The following is a 19504-nucleotide window of genomic DNA, read 5'->3' as shown; positions in this document are numbered from 1 at the left end:
CGGCACCCCAGACTCTCCTCAGGGTCCGCCTGCGGCCTCCATGGCCGGCATGGGTCCTCCCACTGCCCGCTAAATTCACCCCTCTTCATGGGGCTCAGCGAACTTGGTCTGACTTACCCAGACCCGTGTTCTCCCAGACTTCCTGTTCGCCCGGCACCGGGAGGAAGGTCGGAGTGCGGTGGGGGGAGGCCACTGCAGCACCGTGCTGGGTTTTTCTCGGTCACATCGGCATGTCCTCCCGTAACCCAGGCCTTCCGAGGCGTTTCCGCAGACAGCTCTCCTGTTGCCTTGTCTTTTCCAGACAACGCTAATGTTCTTTTCTTCCTTACGCGTTCCCCACAGCTGTGCACGCGTCTCTTTTTTAAGTTGTGCTGGTTCCCGCCGTTTTTCTTACTCATCAGTCCCAATTCCCCGGGGCACTGGTGCTGCACCCTGCTGATAGCAGGGCACTTGCTGCCCTGTGCTTAATCCGTTCAGTACTTGTGTATTGAGCACATTCCACGTGCCAGGTGCCGTTTCAGGCACTACCACGGTGAGTACGACAGACCCCTCGTCTAACGGGACTTTCCACTGTAGCAGCAGAGACAGAATGAAAAATACAAACGATTATATCATCTTTCGGGTAGTGAAATACCATGGAGAAAAACAGAGCCATACGGGGCAGCGGAGTGATTTCAGGTCGGGTGTCCTGGATTTCTCCCTGAGGATGAGGTTCTCCCAGGGCCATTTGAATTAAGATCTGAGTGAAGTGTAGAAGGGAGCCATGAGAGAATCTGGAAAAGACCTTTACAGGCAGAAGAGATTGTGCAAAGGCCCTGTGGCAGGACTGAGTTGGGAGCGTGAGAGAGGCCAGTGTGCCTGAGCGTTGGGAGTGAACAGAGAGGGACGTGAGTGGAGACTACACTGACCGGCAAGGCCCACTGGTGGAGGGAGTTTGGGATTTGGAGGTTTTTGTGAAGGTTACTCACTTGCCCCACGCGCAGTTGAGAAGGCCACCCTTCTTTTCTGTCTTCATCTCAACGGCCCACATCCAACCTGGAACCTGGCATGTAGGAGGCACGCCTGGATACTTGCAGAATGAGAAAAGAGTTCTGAGGTCTGTTCCAAAGGACGCCCCCAGGTTCTGAAGGAAGGTGTGTTACCAGAACGATTGAACACATCTTCAAGATTCCTCTTCTGGGAGGAATAATTCTGCTGTCCTTCACCCGCCTTTTCTTCCTGGAACCACGTGGCAGCAAGCATGAAAAGACCACTTGGAGGTGTTTTCGTGTGACAGAGGCTGGCGGTCTCCTCCGTGTGGGCCCCGTGGGGCCCTGGCGACCTTTGCACCCCACCCCCCCACCCCCGTGGCAGCTGTCCCGATGGTCACCCAAGCGCGCCGTGATCCCGTGCTCCCCGGTCCGACAGCACAGGGCCCCGAAGCCCCCGTGTCGGCCCACGGTTGGTTTCCGTTTGGTCTGTGGCATCCACGCGGTTCTGCTGAGACGCACACGTGGCTGCCCAGGGCAGACGCTTGGGAAAAGGGGCAGAAAATGGCCGCGAGGTCCTGCATCAGTTGCTGACAAGAGACCTTCTTCTCCTCCCCAGGTTCCGACGCCAGCACAGTTGAAATCCATGTCACAAGCGGGTCCCGCAACGAAAATGAGGTGGAATCTGTTCCCGAACCCCAGGGAGACCTCTGAGGGGGACGTGACAGGGGTCCGGTCCCCACATCCTCAGGTTCTGCGTTTCTCACTCTTTAGAACTGCATTCTCCCCACAAACCTTCCTGTCCTCACCGTGTTTATAACGGTTCCTTCCCGAGGAGTAGCCGTGGTAAGAGACGCGATCCGTGAGCACGAGCTTGGGAACAGAGAGAGAATTCCTTCCAGACCAGACATAGCAGCTGCTCTCCACTCTTCTGAGGTTGCCTATAATGTAAAGGCCAGACCTAGGTCCTGAGAAAAGTGAATAAAGTCGTCGTAACTGAGCTCCGGGCCTGGCTCGCATGCTGTCTGAACAACACCTCTAGCAAATGCTCTTGAGCAAGGTCTTGATGACGTAGCCCCTGGTCCCCATGCTGTGCTGAGCAGTGACCTGGTCTAAGGACTCTTTGGCCCTGACTGACACCATTTCCCAGGTTAGAATCTTTGCATCAGTTGAAATATAGGTCTATCCAGGTGGATCTATAGGTATATATTTTAAGTTTTTAAATGTATTTATGGGCAAAATATTGTCGCATGCATTGGAGTTACAGGCCCCATGGGAAGATCCATAGAAAAAGCAAGGCAGTGTTTTCCCGGGACACCACAGACCAACCGGCTACGGGACACCTCCCTTCTGGTCAAGGACGCCCTTTTGCTCTAGAAAAGCCGTCCAGGAAGCTTCTGGACTTGTACTCTTAGAGAGTCGCCTGGCTGCAGCAGCATTCGGGGCACACCTGCACTGTGGCCACGGTGCCCTGGGCATGCACATTCCTGAGGATGGGCCCAAGCTACGTCACTCCCCCCCCCCCCCCCTTGATCCAAAGTGTCAGGGGCGTGCGAAGGAAGCTTAGCTTTTCGGAGCGGTATGTGCCTTCTTTGTCTGCCTCCGCGTGGACTCTTCAGTCCCCAGCAGCACCAGAAGCCCCTCTTCTGCTTGAGGACCCCCCTCAACAGCATGAGGCCAGCCCTCCCCCCCACCTCCGCCTGTAGGCACAGGTACTAGCTTTCACACCTCCCTGGCCGAGCCAGTCTAGTTAGCAGCTAGCGCCCGAGGGAAAGGGCCGCAGAGAAGCAGGTCTGGAGAGGGGCTGAGGGGCCACTCCGGTGTCGTGTCCACACGTGGGCAGTGCCCGGGGCTGTGTCTGTGCGCACCTCCCCTGCATGGGCCTGGGCCTGGTCCTCCAGGATCCCTCAGAGGGCCCGGTGTCCTCGTTTGTTCTTTTTGCCTTATGCCAGCGAGTCGGGTTCAGAGGCTTGCAAGGAAGAACCCTCTCTGATCTGATGATCCAGTGACAACCCCTCCGAGACGGGGTGGCCAAGTCCCCAGCTGGCGCAGCGGTTATGCCCGAGGGGGTTGTGGGGGGTGGGGACTGAAAGCCAGAAGATGCATGAATATCCCCTCACGCCTACTTGCCGGGCAGGGAGCGGGCCCGTGCGGTGGACATCACCGACGGGCTCCCAGTCCATCTAGTGAGGAGAAGGGACGACGGAGCAAACCCGGGGATGAGCCAGAAAATGACGGGCCGCTCGGTTGCAAGCAGTCTCCCCGTCAGGCTGGTTGCTGCGGGGGCATCTGATTACCGTTTTGTAGATGGCGGGTGCGAAAGCAATGATCCAGTGGAGAGAAAGCAACACCGATGGGAGAGCAGTTTTCAGAAAGGTGAGGGGACCGGGCCCCAGCAGTCTGGGCCGGGACACGACAGACGGGTGGCCGGGAGTGTAGTCTGGGTGGAAAAGAGGAGGCTGTTCCCGTCAGGTCGCTTTCGTAGGACTTCGGTTTGTCAGCCGGTCGGCTTATCGCAGCACAAAAACCCTCGTGAGGACTCCACTCGCTCCCCGCTCCCAAAATGCCCTCGCGCTCCTTCCCACCGTGCAGCGTGAGGACGTCCCGCACCCGGCCGCTTCCCTGTGGTCTCTCCCGGTGACGCGTGCTCAAGGAACACTGCTCCCAGAGCCCCTGGCCTCGGAGCGCGGACGCCGTGCACGGGTTGTCACGCTACCCCCGTGGTGCCCCACGCCCTGTCCACCCCCTTGCACGGCTTACCTTGTCATGGAGGAGACAAGATGTGGAAGGTGAAAAGTTCTCTGCCGAGTGACTGGAAGCTTGAGATGCCCCAAATGACGTAAGTTTCCCTTATAGTAGGAAGAATCCCCCTGAGACCTATAGGTGACCCCAGCATTGTTGCTGAAGCCACCAAAGCCACACATCACACGTGCCTTTATCCCGGGGACTCCCATCTTTCCAGGACCTTCCTACGGCTTGAGTGTGCCTCACCCCATTTCCCGAAACATGGGAACATGCTTGGTCAACTTGGCAGGCGTTAGAAAAGGCACAGGCTGAGCCCCCAGACAACACGGGGACCGCAGCCCTCTGCTTTGTTGTAGCGCAGGGTCGGGCTGGACTTGGAACGATACCATGACCTTGTCTGGGACTCCTACGGCAAAAGTACCCGTACAGCACTCCCTGCCTCTCCTCAACTGCCCCCTCCCTAACCCTGGGACGGCAGTGCCCAGTCATTATGTAGCCCCCCGACCCCCCACCAATTGATTAAAGTGATAGGAAGCACCTGCCAGATGTGTTACATTTGAGACACTGGTAGACGTCTGAAGGGTAGCCTGTGTCCTAAACTCACCCGTGTCCTAGGACTCGGGTTCTCCAAGTTAAAGCTAATCCTTGAACGCAAAGCCCCAGCAAAGCAAGCTGCTGATAGGGGAACACTCGCTTTGAGTTTTGACCACAACCAGCCTGGAAGAAAGTGATGAAGAAACACACGAACACATGCTTCGTTTACACAACACGTTACGGTAACTGGGGGCCGCCGTTCCTCCCACATCGTGCTGTTCCGTTCCCTTGGCCCTACTTCAGCCCAGCAATCCTGCCAAGAGGCCCTCAAGTTACGGTCTCCCTGAGAAAATGCACAGTTTGCTCTTCATTCATCCATGTCCCCGCGGGCCCAACCAAGAGTTAACCGAGTGAGACCCAAGAAAGCACAGCCACCAAGTTCTCTAATATCAAAATAGAGCAATTTATTCAAGACACTGAGTATGATCGGTTGATTTTCTCTTGAAACAAATGAGCTACGACACACAAAGTGATTCTTCTTCTCAGAGAGCGTGAAGGTGAGTGGGGGTGGAGGACGACGAAACGAGGGGGGATGTGAACGGAACCGAATCTAGAAAATGCAGACAGAGGACCACATCTGGCTGTACGTCTGACACAGACAATAAAAACTGCAGAAGCCAGAATTCAAAACTTCAGTGAGTGGCGGAAGGAACATTTCTGCATTTGACAAGAAACAGGATAAAAGAAAGAAAAAACAAGATGGAACAGAAGGTTAAAAAATAGAGTAAAGTAACAAGGAATAAAGCAGACCCTTACATTTGACAAAGTGCACTTCACTGGGCTCCGCGATCTAGTTTTAGAAAGACAGGACGGAGGTCAAGTCCCGGGTGTCGTGTGGGGTCAGAGGGTTTAGACCCTGTGGTGCAGGACATGCTCTTGGTCACTTCAGACCCCAGGACACGCTCTTGGTCATTTCAAGCCCGAGCGAAGATTCCAGGAAGGATGACTGTGTTACTCTGCTTTCAGAATCAAGGTTCAATTTGGTCACTAAGACTTCAGCGTTTACCCACCATTGTTTAAGAGCCGTAAACAATGGCAAACAGGAACTTCCCACGAGGGCCACCCCTCGGTGAAGGGGAAACTCCCGGCTTGCTGGAAGTCGCCGACGTGAGAGGCTCAGCGGACAGCTGTCGTGCCGAGGGTGGGGGTGGGCCGGAGGCCTGCCCTGCGTGCTCAGGCTCCGTCCCTCTTCAGGCCCGGGTGCTCCTCTCCTGTGACTGCTGGGGGTGGGGTGGGGGGAGGCAGGGTTGGGGACCATCTGCCTCTGTCACCCCAGCTCCATTCTGTGCCTTGCAGCCCGTGGCTCCCAGCTGATCATTCCCACGTGATTCAGACTTATGAATCACGAGGCTAAAGCCCACAGCTCCACAGGACCCCAGCCACTGACGTCCACGGGAAGCTTATCTAGTGAACCCGACAGGACATCCCACCATGACCGCCTGACGGCGACTGGCTCGTAAGACACGAGCCACATGCTGACCGTGGCCCAACCCTCAACAACTTCTCTGCAGAGGTGACATTTTTACTTGGGGTAGGGGTCAAGACGGTGTTGGTCTGGATCCCCAGCAAACAGCGTCCCAAACCTAATGATTTCTTAGGGCAGGCGGTCGTCGTCTGCGACCTTCAAAAACGGGAATGTGACGCCACAGAACTCGGACCTTCCGGGCTAAACACTTAGGGAACGGAGCCTGAATCAAATACCCAGCTTGTACACAGAGCCCTTTTTGGTCTTCTACAGACGGGGCTTGCATAACTCGGGTATCCAAGCGGAGGGCAATGAACGATCTAGAAGGAAGAACACACCCTGGCCGTTGCCGCCGGTCCCCACACATTCCACGTTCTGCGGGAGGCCGCCGTCCTGCCGGCTGGATTTTGGCTTCACGGACGGACGCCACCCTCCAAACGACACCCTGTCTCACTGCTGGGACGCGCACCCAGCCGAAGCCTGCCCCCGACCGGCACCCCTGCCCCCGGGCCTGACCAGCTTCCTCGCCCCTTCGTGTGCCCGCTGGGAAACAGAGGAGAGAAGAGGCCCAATCTTTCGCTCCTTCCCCGATGCTAATGTAAAAAACAGGTCAGTGTCGGGTTAGGACGAGAGTACAAAGGGCACCTGATCCAATGAAAGGAAACTCCTCTAGGAACACAAAGCCATGTTTAATTTTTTAAAAACAGTAAAAAGATTCATTATTAAAAAAAAAAATCTTTCTCCTGGTCTCTTGAGAGAGAAAGAAATGATGAAGACGGCAGAAATTATTAGTGATGTTCTACCTACGTAATTCACCTTCAGGACTGAGAGTCTCCCTTTCCCGTTCGTTTCTGTCACTCTCACACCGGGTGAGATCCTGGAGGCTTTTAGGTGAGCTGTGCAAGGACCGGTCAACCGCTCTCGGTGAAGCGACCGTGGGTACTCAGAGCGCCGTGAATGAGAGGTCGCTAACAGGTGACAGGGAGCCCCGCTGTCCGTGTGGATGGCTTCTTCAATTCCATTTGGTTTGGGAAATGCTTCCTGGGGTCAGAGGGCTCTGTTCTTGACTCCTCTCGTGCCGGCTACGAGGGTGAACGCCCCCGAAACGATGCGACACTCTTCTTTGAACCAAAAAGCGCCGGGATTTGCGTCTCTCGCTGCAGAAGCATCCCCCCGCCGACCCCCAGGACCCACCCAGACTTTTCCACCCAGATTCCTAACCGCCTTTCACGATGCTGCAGGGAACGGAAAGGCCACCTCAGACCCTGCCCGTGTCCTCCTAAGATTTGCTTAAAATATGAATCACACAAAGCTCTCTGTGTCTGATGGCCATTTTAGGATTTTAAAATTGTTTTAACATAAAAATATTTTTTTTTTCCAAAAATACTCCGGGCTCTTTCTCTTATAAGTATTTTTTTTTTCTCCTGTAAAAAGTCCCCGTGCCCTGCCTTCTTACATAAAGCACTTATTATGCGCCGAAAGTGCCCTTGAGACCGAAGATCCGAAGCAACTATGAGAAAGGGACAGCGAGTGAGCGAGGGACGGTGAGGGAGAGGGAGGAAGGGCGGAGGGGAGGACGAAGGGATGGGAAAGCCGACCGTCAGAGATTCCGGCATGGTGTCCACGAGGCCGCGTCTACGGAAGGTGTAGTCAAACCAACACCACACCGCACGAAGGAGAGGTGGAGGGGGCACACAGTGGGAAGGAAGCAACAAACCAAAACCAGTTTCCATCTCAGACCGAAGGCCCCCGGACGACAGGATTCCAGCCAATAGAAAAACCACCGGACAAAGAAGATTCTAGAAAATAGAAAGTGTTGGGATTACAAAGTTGCGCATTTCATCGGTACAAACTGGTCTTTGAACATCCTTTGTGAGAGCAAGTGCAGTGTCCAAATTGTTAGGGGGAAAAAACGAACCCACCACGTGGAGGAGAGTCCCCTCCCCCACTTTTGGTTTTATCACAGCATTTTCTTTTTTTTTTCTTTTTTGGCACAGCTTTTTTTGTTTTCTCTTTTCTCCTCTTCGTCTTTTCTCAACTATCAGAGCCTGTTCTGGATGGAAAGCAAACCGTGCCCCGCCTAGCCGGCGGCTCCATGCTTCCCAGGCTGAGTGTTCTGGGTGGAAACCATTCCTTCCCCCTTTGATATGACTGTGTATGTTTCTGGTTTAAACTTCTTGATGAAGATTACGAGAAAGTAGAGACTCCTGTGGCCAGGATGAACTGATTTCCAAGTACACTCTAATGCAAGTCAAGTTCGTACAGTTTTGGAGCGGAAAGAACGGTGTCTGAGCATTGCTGCTTCACACATTCACTGCTGGTCCGTTAGAATTCTCTTCTAGAATAGTTTGTGTTTACTTTCGGAGATCTAAAACACACACCTGGAAGGAAACAGAAGGTGCCTCTTATCTTCACAGATGACAGCAAGATGCCTTTTGAGCCCCTGGACCAACTCCGGCCCGCCACCCATGTTCTGTAAATAAAGTTTTATTGGCAGCTTTAATAAAAGGCTAGTGTGTGAGCATGTGACCCGGCAACGCCGAGCAAACCGCACTACGTGGAAGCTCCAGGTCGAGGGCGATGCCAGGAACCAGTGGGGGAGGGGCGGGCTACGTGATGGAGAGGACGACTTCAGCCCGAGCACACAGACGATGGGAACATTTGCGGCCCTTGCTGACAGTCACCGAGCCAGCCCCACTGCTGCCCCCCACCTTGGGGCTCATGGCAAGCCCAAGCGCGGGAACGAACCAAGAGGCTAGACCTCTCACGGGAGCAGAATAAGACCAGGAGGTCGTGCCTTTATCACAAGAGGTCAGGGTCACAAACACGGAACTAAGCTAGGAGCAAGTTTCTCAGCCTCGGCACCGGTGACACCTAGAGCCAGATCCTTCCCCGCTCCGGGGGCCATTCTGCGCATTGTGGGAGGACTGGCGGCCTCCCTGCCCTCCACGCACCAGATGCCAGTAGCGCCCCTGTCAAAGTAGTGACAGCCCAGAGTGCCTCCTGCCATTGTGACAGGGCAGGATCACCCCTGTGGCATCCTCACGGGGCAGAATGCCCCTAAGAAAATGCTGGCCAGAATGACAACCTGGAAGGGAGGAAGAGATGGCCATTCACAGATGGTGCCAACCCAGGGGGTCAGCCCAGAAGTTTCCTTCACCAGAAGCACGGCTGTTCAGCGCCTGCGTGCAAAGCGGTCAGAGGCCAGGGCCCGTCACACCCCCTGCAGCTGCACTCGGGTATCCGCTGCCCGATGTTTCGTCTTTGTGCCCTGCCCCGCCCCTCCCCTCCCCACCCCTCCCCGCCCCGCCCCTCCCCAGCAAACCACAGGTGCTGCTTACAGAGCCATCGGACGCGCTGGCACCCACTTTGTCCCCTCGGGCATTCCAGCACACCTCGAAGATGCCGCCAGTGCCTCGGTAGCTGTGGACAAGGCTTCCACTCTGCAAAGCAAAGCAGTCATCACTTAACGACGCAAAAGGACACTCGAAAAGCGGACGCGGTAGCCGGGGCGCCTGGGCGGCTCTGTCGGTTAAGCGTCCGACTCCTGGTTTTGGCTCAAGTCATGATCTCGCGGTCGTGAGATGCGGCTCTGCACTAGGCAGGGAGCCTGCTTGAGATGTTCTCTCTCTCTCTCACCCTTTGCCTCTCCCTAACTCACGCACCCGCCTCGATCTCACGCTCTCAAAGCATTACACACGAAACAAAACATGGATGTGGTGCAATGGGCACTCCTTTGGACGTTATCCTGAAATGTCATCACAGATACATTATCTCAGGTATTTTTGACACCTAGAAATGAAACCGACTTGCAATAAGGTCTCCAGCGGCTGTAGACACAGGCCTCTCAGACTTCCTACGAGATGGGAACAGGAGAAGGAGCAAGCCAACAACGTTACGTACGTTTTTTTTTATATTCACACACTACCCTCTCTGAGGATTAAAGTGAGCTTTAAAATGTCTCAAAGAGGGGCGCCAGGGTGGCTCTGTCTGTTAAGTGTCAGACTCTTGGCTTTGGCTCAGGTCATGATCTCATGGTTCACGGGTTTGAGCCCTGGGTCAGGTTCTGCATGGACAGTGCAGAGCCTGCTTGGGATTCTCTCTCTCCTTCTCTGTCTCAAAAATAAACAAACGTGAACAAAATAATAACACAACAAATAAAATGTCTCAAAGAGGGGGCACCTGGCTGGCCCAGTTGAGCTTGTGACTCTTGATCGTGGATGGGGTTGTAAGTTCGAGCCCCACATTGGGTGGAGAGTTTACTTAAAGTCTTTAAAAACATAAATAAGGGGTGCCTGGATGGCTCATCGGTTAAGTATCTGACTTTGGCTCAGGTCACGGTCTCATGTTCGCAAGTTTGAGCCCCGCGTCGGGCTCTGTGCCGACAGCTCGGAGCCTGGACCCTGCTTCCGAGTCTGTGTCTCCCTCTCTCTCTGCCCCTCCCCCGCTCGCTCTCTATCTCTCAAAAATAAATAAAAATGTTAAAAAAAAGCAAATAAAAGGTCTCTGAGTTTTGTGATTTCTAAAACTGGGGTGACAGGGTTTGACGACTTTTTGACAGCATGCAGCACTTAATGAATGAGGTCATGTTGCAGACCCGCCCATCACGATTTCTAGTGTTTCACCGAAAGCCTGTCACGTTGTTCTTGGCGTGGGGCTGGGGGGTTTCTGGGAGGCCTGTCTAGGGCCGTGCAACTCGCCTTGGTGTCAGGCTGCCTGCACGCAGGGCCCACCATCGCCTCTCCTTCTGCGAGACTGGTTTATGTACGGCACTCCCCGGGGAGCCTGAGGTCTCCGCGGACGCCCGCACCCCCATGCCAGTGAACTTGGCTCACTACCCCCTTTCCCTGCCACAAGAGGCCATGGGCTGGAGAATGCAAATCCATCTGAAGGTCAACCCAGCCAAAGGGGATCAAGAAGGTGGGTCAGATTAAAAGGACAGAAGCGGAGCACGTAATCCACCCTGAGATCCAACAAAACGGGTCACAGGCTGTTTTCAACACCTCCTACCGTAACAGCATTTGTCTTCCGTCAGGAGAGCCGAGAGATGACTGCCCGATACAATACTCTGTACTGGGGGTGCCTGGTGGCTCAGTTAAGTGTCTGACTCCCGATTGTGGCTCAGGTCACGATCGCAGGGCTCGGAAGTTCGAGCCTCACCTCGGGCTCTGCGCTGACAACGCGAAGCCCGCTTCGGATTCTCGGTTTCCCTCTCTCTCCGCCTCTTTCAAAAATCACTTAAAAAATCTTCTGTACTATACCAGTTCCTGTCATTCTACTCTCTATATTCAGAATGCTATTTACCCTCAGTTATGGCTGCAGGTACTTACAGTGGCTACACTGAACCAAACATTCTCTTTTAGTTCTGATAACACGACGACCCATCATTGACCTATCCTTTGCTACCCGAACACCGTTTCAGTCAAAAACCATTAAATGGCAAGAGCACAGCAAACACACTCCTTTGTGCTCCTTGGTTTGCTGCACGGAGAAGGTACTGGTGTTGGTGGGGAGCGCAGGAGGTCAGGGCCGGCCTGGCACCCCTGCCCGGTAAGCTCGGACGGAAGGACGCCTCTCCCCCTCGAACCCTTGTGACCGACAGCGGCATCTCTGGAAAGGCTGGGCGACACTTTGCTGAGATGACCGCGGGTCATCTGCAGGTGGAAGGTTTCATGCCAGGGGCTTAGAGAAAGTCGAAGACGGGGAGATCCCTTGATGAGGGGGCGGGGGCGGGGGAAGGCCCACAGCCCCGCAGTGCTGAGCCCGAGGTCCGCCCGGGCAAGGCAGGGTTTGCTTCCAGGCTCCGTGTGAGGCCGCTCGTTCCTAAGCACAGACTTCCCAGTCGCCGCTCCTGGCCTGGGTCCCCACAAACGCTGTTTGGGCATTACTTCTGGAAAGGATTCGGTTGCGGCAATCGGGGGATTACCTGAGTATTCCAGATATGCACGCACTTATCGAAGGAGCCACTGGCCAAATATTTCCCGTCAGGGCTAAAAGCTACGCTGTAGACAGGCTCCTGATGCTTGGTTAGCGTGTGGACGCAGACGCCTCGCTCCACATCCCACAGTCGGACCGTAGAATCGAACGAAGCGCTAGAAAGACGGGAGAGAAAACATCATCAGAGAAACACGCTGGTTTCTTTCTATTTCCCTAAGACGTTCAACAGATCTCACGTGCCGTTTGTCCTTCCTGGCCCTGAGGTTTTGAGAGACAGTAACTGGGCATATGCCTTTTCTAAAATGTGACTTGGGCATATTGAAAAAAAGCCTATAGTTAGAAAACAAATCTTTTCTTCCGGGGCTGTCATTAAGGAAACAAGGTGACATCCACATTCATTGCTTTCTGCATGTTCTACGGAGATGAATGATACATGCTCTTGTAAAATATTTACTCGATTTCTAAAATGCTCCCTACAGTTTGGGGTGCCTGGGTGGCTCAGTCGGTTAAGCCCCCAACTTCGGCTCAGGTCGTGATCTTGAGTTCGTGAGTTCGAGCCCCACGTTAGGCTTTGCGCTGACAGCTCAGAGCCTGGGGCCTGCTTCGGATTCTGTGTCTCCCTCTCTCTGCCCCTCTCCCACTCACGCTGTCTCTCTCTCAAAAAATAAACATTAAAAAAAAAAGCTAAAAAATAAATACTCCTGCAATTTAAACCATCTATTGGGGTGCCTGGGTGGCTCATCAGTTGAGCGTCTGACTTCGGCTCAGGTCATGATCTCACAGTCTGTGAGTTCGAGCCCCACGTCGGGCCCTGCGCTGACAGCTCGGAGCCTGGAGCCTGCTTCGGATCCTGTGTCTGTCTCTCTCTCTGCCCCTCCCCTGCTCATGCTCTGTCTCGGTCTCAAAAATAAAAACATTTAAAAAAACCCAAAAACCAACATCTATTGTTAGCAACTAAGATGATACCAACAGTCTGGAAAAAGAGCAACCTGAGTGATTAAGACTCTTAATCCAACAGCAATTAAAATACAATCACATCCAAATATGCAACCACACTGTCTCGAGCTCCAATTGCACTTATTTTCAAGTTGAAAAGAACAGCATGTATCCCAGAGCGGTTATCTGCGGTGCTCTCACCAGGGACTCAGGGACTATGTTCCCTGTGTACCCGTTCGCTGAAAGGATAACTTACGCTCGTGACACAAGGGTCCCCTTTGGGCTATCAAAAACCAATTCTCAGTGTGTTCTCGTGGTAATTTAAGTGGATTTTAGGAGAATTGCTTGAAATAAGACAATTATGGTCTCCACGTTCCTCTGGTTTCAGTCTCTCAGCAAGTGTAGGAATGCCTTCCAGTACTTTCTAAGAGACGGCCTGTGGTCGAGCACTCGCGGCAACAAGAGTCCTTGCTGCTCGGCGAGGCCGCCACCCCGCATCCCGCTCCGTTGCGAAGATGGAGCGTTCTTCCTGATCGACACCTGTCACCTGTCCCCGCATATCCGTTCTGTGCAAGTGCGAGAGCCAGCCCCTGGTTGTTCCCGGTAACGAAACATCCCGCCCCAGTCTCATCCCTTCCCGGTGAAGCAAACACACCCACGAGGCTTTGGACTGTGGCTTCCAGATCCCTAGGTCTCCTGGCTCAGTCTCAGAATCTGTTTGGATTGTTTTCTGAATGTTCTTTTTAAAACACAGTACCCAGAGTAGAACATTGCGTCCTGAAAGGGGTCCAACGAGCATCGCGACCAACCAGTTCCGCGGACAGCGGCCTAAAGTGACGTGGCTCCGGGGAGGCCACCTCTGCGTCACTTATAACCACTCTGGCCAATTGTGGCCTGACTGGTCATTCCTCTCCGCCCGATGCTGGTGTCACAACAGACACGGGTCGGGTCTGGCGTCCCAACTGAATTCCGTTTCCTTTCTGTGTCTTCACAAAAACCTTCACCAAAGCAAGGGCTCAAAGCCCGGCCCCACGACCAGCCCCTCCCACCAACCTCATGGTTCAAATGACCCTCACCCTCCAGTTACGAGTCACCTGAGAGTCTCGCGGTGCATTCAAAGCGGGCTAGCCACCTCGTTTCCTTTGGAAAGCCGTGAGCAAACTCGCAACACCCCTCAGCAAAACTTCCTGTTCCGTTTGGATACAAAAAACTCTTACTGGCCATGTGGCGAGCTGAGACAGCGAGCAAGGCTGCTTTCAGGAACCGTGCCTGGGCTGTGGGCCCTGTGCCCTTTACCTTGCTAGCATGATGTTGGAATTTGGGTTGCTGGTGGCTGGCCCGGTGGGACTCCACTTTATGGTGTAGATCTCTTTGCTGTGGGCCTGAAGGTCATGGACACACGTATCCTGCTTCATACTCCAGATCTAGAGAACACAGCGGGAACAATGTGAGCAGACGCCGTCTCTGCAGCCAGGAATGGTTCAACATCACCTATTCCGTGAACCTAAGTCACGTGTCTGGCTCCTGGGAAGCTCGCTGCCCGGTCGGCAGGTGGCCGGCCACGCGGTGCCCAGAACAGGGGCGGACAGAGGGCAAGGGCGCCACGGGGAAGGGAAGGACTCTCAGCAGGATCCGTGACGGACACACGGACACACGGGAGTTAAGTGGGTGACAGCGACATCTAGTAGCGATGGGGACAAAGTGCAGAGGCAGGAAGAGTGTGAGGAACGGTGAGTGGAAGCTCCGCACAGAGTACGCGGGTTGTGGCTGGGAGGAGACAGCACGTCCTTGCAGACAGCCGTACCTTTAATGTCATGTCATCAGAGCAGGACGCTAGCAGCATTCCAGAAGGATCCCATTTGATGGCGTTCACCTCGTTCTGAAAGAGCAAAGGGTTTCAGAAAGAACGGCTTGCGAGCAGATACCACAACCCGCCACCAGGTGGCAGCAGCGCTCTGTCGTCTCCACCAGGAGCCTATTTGCCTCTCGCCCGGATGGCAAAGATGGAGAAGCCGCGGCATTTCCTCTCATTTCCCTCTTTTCCTTACTCCGCCTTTCACATTTGCATAAAAGCACAACCATGTGCCACACGGAACCAGCCGCCTCATCTGCATTTGTCTAAGGAAAAACCCAGTCTCAACTAGGAAGGGAGCCAAGTGAAGTGAAGTTACTCATGATTCATAAAACCAGGAAGACCACGGTTGTTTACAAACTGACTCTGAAAATCGTTTTCCTAAGTCCTTTCACTACGGCTGTTTCCCTACCAGAAACTTCTCTTCTGGGGGGGGGGGGCGGGGGCGGGAGGGGTGGAAGGAGATTTAAGACAGGGCTTTAACGCAGGTTGAAGGCCACGTGACCTAAACGCACCAGCAGACGAAGGCGGCCGTACAAGTGGTAACTGTTAGAGATACACCCACAGACAAAATCCTCGAGGAGGGCAAAGAGCTCAAAATCCAGAGCAAACAGCCCGGAGACAAAATGCCGCAACACAGCACAGGTGCAAAGTTGTAGCGGCGGCCGCGGTGTGCTGTGGGGGCAGAAAGGAGTGTGGCTGCAGACGGCCTTCTGGATGGGCCGGGAGGCGGGATGACCCTGGGGCCCAACCCCGAGGCGGAATCCTGGAGGATGCAGGTGGACGCAGCCCCGAGGGACACCGGACCCTGGGCTGGGGAGGGGGCGCTGGGCCTGGCGAGCCGGGGAGCAAGCCTTCCCAGCAGGATGACTAGAGCCCCATTTGCCCAGAGAGTCCCACCCATGCCTGCCGTCCCGGCCTGACAACTGATTTCAAACTAACGATTAACTTTCCAATCAATCTCACCCTCCTATGCGCTCTGGTTTGGGTGATATAGTTTACGGTCACGCTACTTGTAAAGGACGCTGAGTTTTGAAGGGTGTGAGGCGGAGACGTGACAAGGCCACATCTGTGTTCCGCGCACTATCGAGATAGCCTGGAAAAAAAGGGAGGAAGGAAGCTTGGGAGTCCCAGGGGCAGGCGACTGGCTGGGCGAAGGGAGGACAGAGGGGCCGGGCCGCGGACGGTGTTCGTGCGTGTGCACGTGTACTCGAGAGAGCGGGTCCGGGATGCCAGCAGAACCTGGTGCCCAGTGACAGGTGCTGCTCCAGGGACAGACTCAGCAGCACACGGCAGCTAGGCTGGCTTGATCTACCCCATGGGCGGATGGCTCAGGGCCCAGGAGCGTGGAGCCGGACCACGGACTACCCCCAGCGAGAGCCATCTTGTAAATCCTCTAGGGTATAGCAAACCCCTTCCCCGGAGTGGAGTTTTCTCTCCCTACCTCCGCAACCCAAGTCACAATCACCAGAAGGCAACCAGGGTTGGCTCAGAGTCTCGGGAAGAAACAGGCTCGACTACATTTGAAAATGTGTGATGGTGACAGAGCTCGAAGTGGGACAGCGCGAAGTCGCAAAAACTTCTATTAAAAGCTGGGGGGGGGGATTAGAGGAGAGACAGAAGAGATGACCAAAATAAAGAGCAGGGTCAGTTGACTGACACAATGAGATGTTAACAGCACAGTCGATGCCTCTGCTTTTAGAAGGAAGGACCTGTAGGGACAGAGGCTGGCAAGGGTGAGGAACGTGGAAATGATCAAGTGCTGGGGACAACGGCATCTGTGACCCTGGCAGGTCTTCCAACAGGGCTGAAGTGAACGGGGTTGGGAGGCCATAGAGATTCATCTGGAAAGGCAACGAAAAGCCTCGTGTGCCCCACTAAGGAATCTGATCACACATCAGCTGGCAGTGGAGCTTCCTGGATCAAACGTTCCTTATTTTCCACCAACTTGAGGAAAATGTTGGCCATTACCGTTTCCAACATTTTTCCTGTTCCATTCTCTTTTTATCTCTCTCCCTCCATGTCACAAATATGCTAGAGGACTTCATATTGTTCATAGGTCATTAAGCCTCTGTTGAAAAGTTTGTTCGAGGCGTCCGAGTTCGGCTCAGGTATGATCTCGTGGTCCGTGGGTTCGAGCCCCGTGTCAGACTCTGTGCTGACAGCTCAGAGCCTGGAGCCTGCTTTGGACTGTGTCTCCCTCTCTCTCTGCCCCTCCCCCACTTGTATTCTGTCTCTCAAAAATAAATAAATGTTAAAAAAAAAAGTTTGTTCGATCTTTTATCACTTCTTTAAATTGGCTTATTTCTACAATGTCACTTGAGGCTCACTAACCTTTCTGAAAACTCCCATCTCCTGGTTGAACCCCCCCGCCCGCCCGCCCCACATTAAGATTTCCATTTCAAGGGCCAGTGGGTGGCTCAGTTGGTTAAGTGTCCAACTTCAGCTCAGGTCATGATCTCACGGTTCGTGGGTTCAAACCCCCTGTTGGGTTCTGTGCCGACAGCTTGGAGCCTGGAGCTTGCTTTGGATTCTGTGTCTTCCTCTCTCTCTGTTCCTCCCCCACTCTCACTCTGTCTCTCTCTCAAAAATAAAGAATAAAAAAAAAATTTCCATTTCAGACGTTATACCAGTCAGTTCTCAGATTTCCACTGGGCTATTTTTTTTAGAATATAGTTTTCCTTCCCGTGCCGATATTTCCCATCTATTCTTTCATTACAAGCATCCTGTCCTTTATGTCTTTGCACATTTTTATAACTACTTTAAAGTCTTTCCTGCAGAATCTGACGTCTGACTCCTCTGACAGCCAGTCTTTTCTCCACTGCCTGCCCCCAACTGGGTTAAATCCAACCACCAGAGATGCTACAAGAGCCCAAGCAGCAAAGGGCTGCAGGAGAACAGACCGAGTATCTCTCTCCGTATCTTTCAATCCCAGGCACTGAGGAGACGCTGACCACCTCCCAGCACGTTCTCTGGAACCAGAGCCCGTACTTACCGTGTGTCCTTGGAAGGTTTTGACGGGGCGGTCGCAGCCGAGTCTGCAGACGTGAATACACATGTCTGTGCTACAGGAGGCAAAGGTAGTGTTGTTCTGCCAGTCTACGTCGAGAGCGGGGGCTGGATAGCAGGGGACAGCGGGAGGACATTGACATTTACCAGTTGTGCACAGAGCTCAGTTGATTTAAAACAATTAAAAGCAGAGTCTCAAGAAGCCTGATCTAGTAACACAGTAAAAAAAAAACCCTTCCCAGTGTGAACACAGCCTCTTTTCCTCATAGACCTTAAAGACACCCCCACCTCCCCCCACCCCCACCCCACCCCGCCCTGCACATCTGTGGAGCAGACACTCTGGAGAGACCCCCGTGATGGTTCACGTGCCCCATGGCACGAGAGTCCGGCTCCCCTGACACAGTGAGAAAGCGGAGGGGAGAATCTGCACCTTGCTGCTTCCAGGGACATCACTGGTGCATGGGCTGATGTGTCGTATTTTAGAGAGGAAAAAGAGAAAAGGAGACGGAGAAGATTTCCTATCCTACGTTCAAGATAGCTCGATTTTTAAAAACGTCCCGCAACACATCAATGCACCCCCCAACTGCAGGGTACTGATCCCTTTGGGGACACGACTGGACGTCGGCTCAGGACTTGTGATGAACGCCCCTTCTGACTCCTGGGCATTTCCCAGGGGCTCCGAGAGCCCTGTGGAGGGTTTGGGGGATGGTGATGGCCTTCCCTACACCTCACAGCTCTCTCCCTGCACCACACCTCTCCGTCGCACTACTCGGCATCCCTGCTGTCTCCTGACGCCTCCTTCTTTCTAGGAGAAAGCGGGTTAGCTTCCTCCAAACCTCTGATCACAAAGTTTTCATCAACTGATCAATACCATAACTGTGTCTCGTGTTTCTTTTAAAGGCAAGTTAGCAGCGGGTCGGGAGAAGAAAGCAGAGGACTCAGGCTAGGCTGACAACCGGACTGCCCCTTCTCTTCTTCAGTGTTTAAGTGAGACAGGCAGGCCTCTGCAGGGGTCCACGTTCCACAGTGGGTAACCGCACGAGGCATCCCATCAGCCTCTGCGTGCGGCTCCGTCCCGGAGTGGCTGTTGTGGCTGTGTACTTGGTCGAGAGCGAGCACAGGCTTCTTCAAAAGCCAAGACCGTCCCTTTTGGTCACATCCCCGGCAGTGTTTCAGGACAGCCCCGCGGTCCCTGGGGCGCATTTCCCACGTGTACAACACAGAACGAAGGAACCGATCCCATGTGGTCGGAGTGACGCTCCCGTGAGCCTGAGAGGCAAGACCCCAGCTGCTCTCGCCTACAACACCGCCCCAGCTACATCCCGAATTCCCGGGCCACCCTCTGCACTGTGCGGGCCACGTGATTCATATACCTGGAAATAGGACGCTCAGGCAGGCACTTCAGGGACGCTGTCTACCACCTGCTCATAAAAATTAACAACCGCCAGCCCTTGCTGTCCAAAGAGGGGACCCTCTGTACTTAGGTGGCTGGCCCCACCGTGAGTCGGCCGCCGTCCAGGACCCTCAGAAGCCCCAGTGTGATCTCACCATTCAGTGCGGGTGAGCGACAGGTACCAAGGCCCAGCCACTGTGGGTGTCTGCACGGCCTCCCTGCCCACAGAGGGGCCGGCGAGGTTCAACGATCAGCATTCGAGGCTCAGCCTGGCTTTCTCTGCTGTTTGTTTTTTTTTAAGTGTAATTCTGAAATATTACTGTTCCTCCAGGCTCCCCAGTGGTTGTGTTTTACAGCCCTACAGGATCAAGACCAGAAAGATAATGGTACGTGTGTGTCGGCCCAAGCCGTTCCATCACATAGGCGGCTCTGTGCGACTGCCCCCCGCAGTCAAGATCCAGAGCCCTCCCTGCGGCATCCCAAAACTCTGCCTCCACTGATCTGTTCTCCAATCTAAACTCTCATCATCTCGGGGCACCTGGGGGGTTCGAGTCGGTTAAGCGCCCGACTTCGGCTCATGTCATGATCACACGGTCTGTGAGATC

The 19504-nt window shown here is 54.1% G+C and overlaps 2 protein-coding genes across 6 annotated transcripts in view; one reads left to right on the top strand and one right to left on the bottom strand.

The window, feature by feature from the left end:
- Positions 1 to 19232, top strand: part of GPR143 (G protein-coupled receptor 143) — a 66956-nt gene extending 47724 nt beyond the window's left edge. Inside the window, exon 9 of one of the 2 annotated variants that reach the window (XM_023249358.2) lies at positions 17433 to 19232. In XM_023249358.2, the coding sequence (XP_023105126.2) occupies positions 17433 to 17515 (83 nt within the window). In that variant the 3' untranslated portion in view covers positions 17516 to 19232. Of the gene's footprint in view, positions 1 to 1587; positions 1969 to 17432 lie in introns of those variants that run through there. The other variant, XM_023249357.2, reaches the window with a different exon arrangement.
- Positions 4690 to 19504, bottom strand: part of TBL1X (transducin beta like 1 X-linked) — a 238206-nt gene continuing 223391 nt past the window's right edge. For all 4 annotated transcript variants that reach the window (XM_045050432.1, XM_023249356.2, XM_023249354.2 and 1 more), the window contains 6 exons: positions 17493 to 17614; positions 14450 to 14524; positions 13942 to 14069; positions 11699 to 11864; positions 9114 to 9215; positions 4690 to 8153 (listed from right to left, as the gene is read on the bottom strand). In XM_045050432.1, the coding sequence (XP_044906367.1) occupies positions 8127 to 8153; positions 9114 to 9215; positions 11699 to 11864; positions 13942 to 14069; positions 14450 to 14524; positions 17493 to 17614 (620 nt within the window). In that variant the 3' untranslated portion in view covers positions 4690 to 8126. The remainder of the gene's footprint in view (positions 8154 to 9113; positions 9216 to 11698; positions 11865 to 13941; positions 14070 to 14449; positions 14525 to 17492; positions 17615 to 19504) is intronic.

Source organism: Felis catus, chromosome X (assembly GCF_018350175.1).
Source record: "Felis catus isolate Fca126 chromosome X, F.catus_Fca126_mat1.0, whole genome shotgun sequence".
Classification (NCBI taxonomy): domain Eukaryota; kingdom Metazoa; phylum Chordata; class Mammalia; order Carnivora; family Felidae; genus Felis; species Felis catus.
This window is presented reverse-complemented; position numbering and strand designations above follow the sequence as displayed.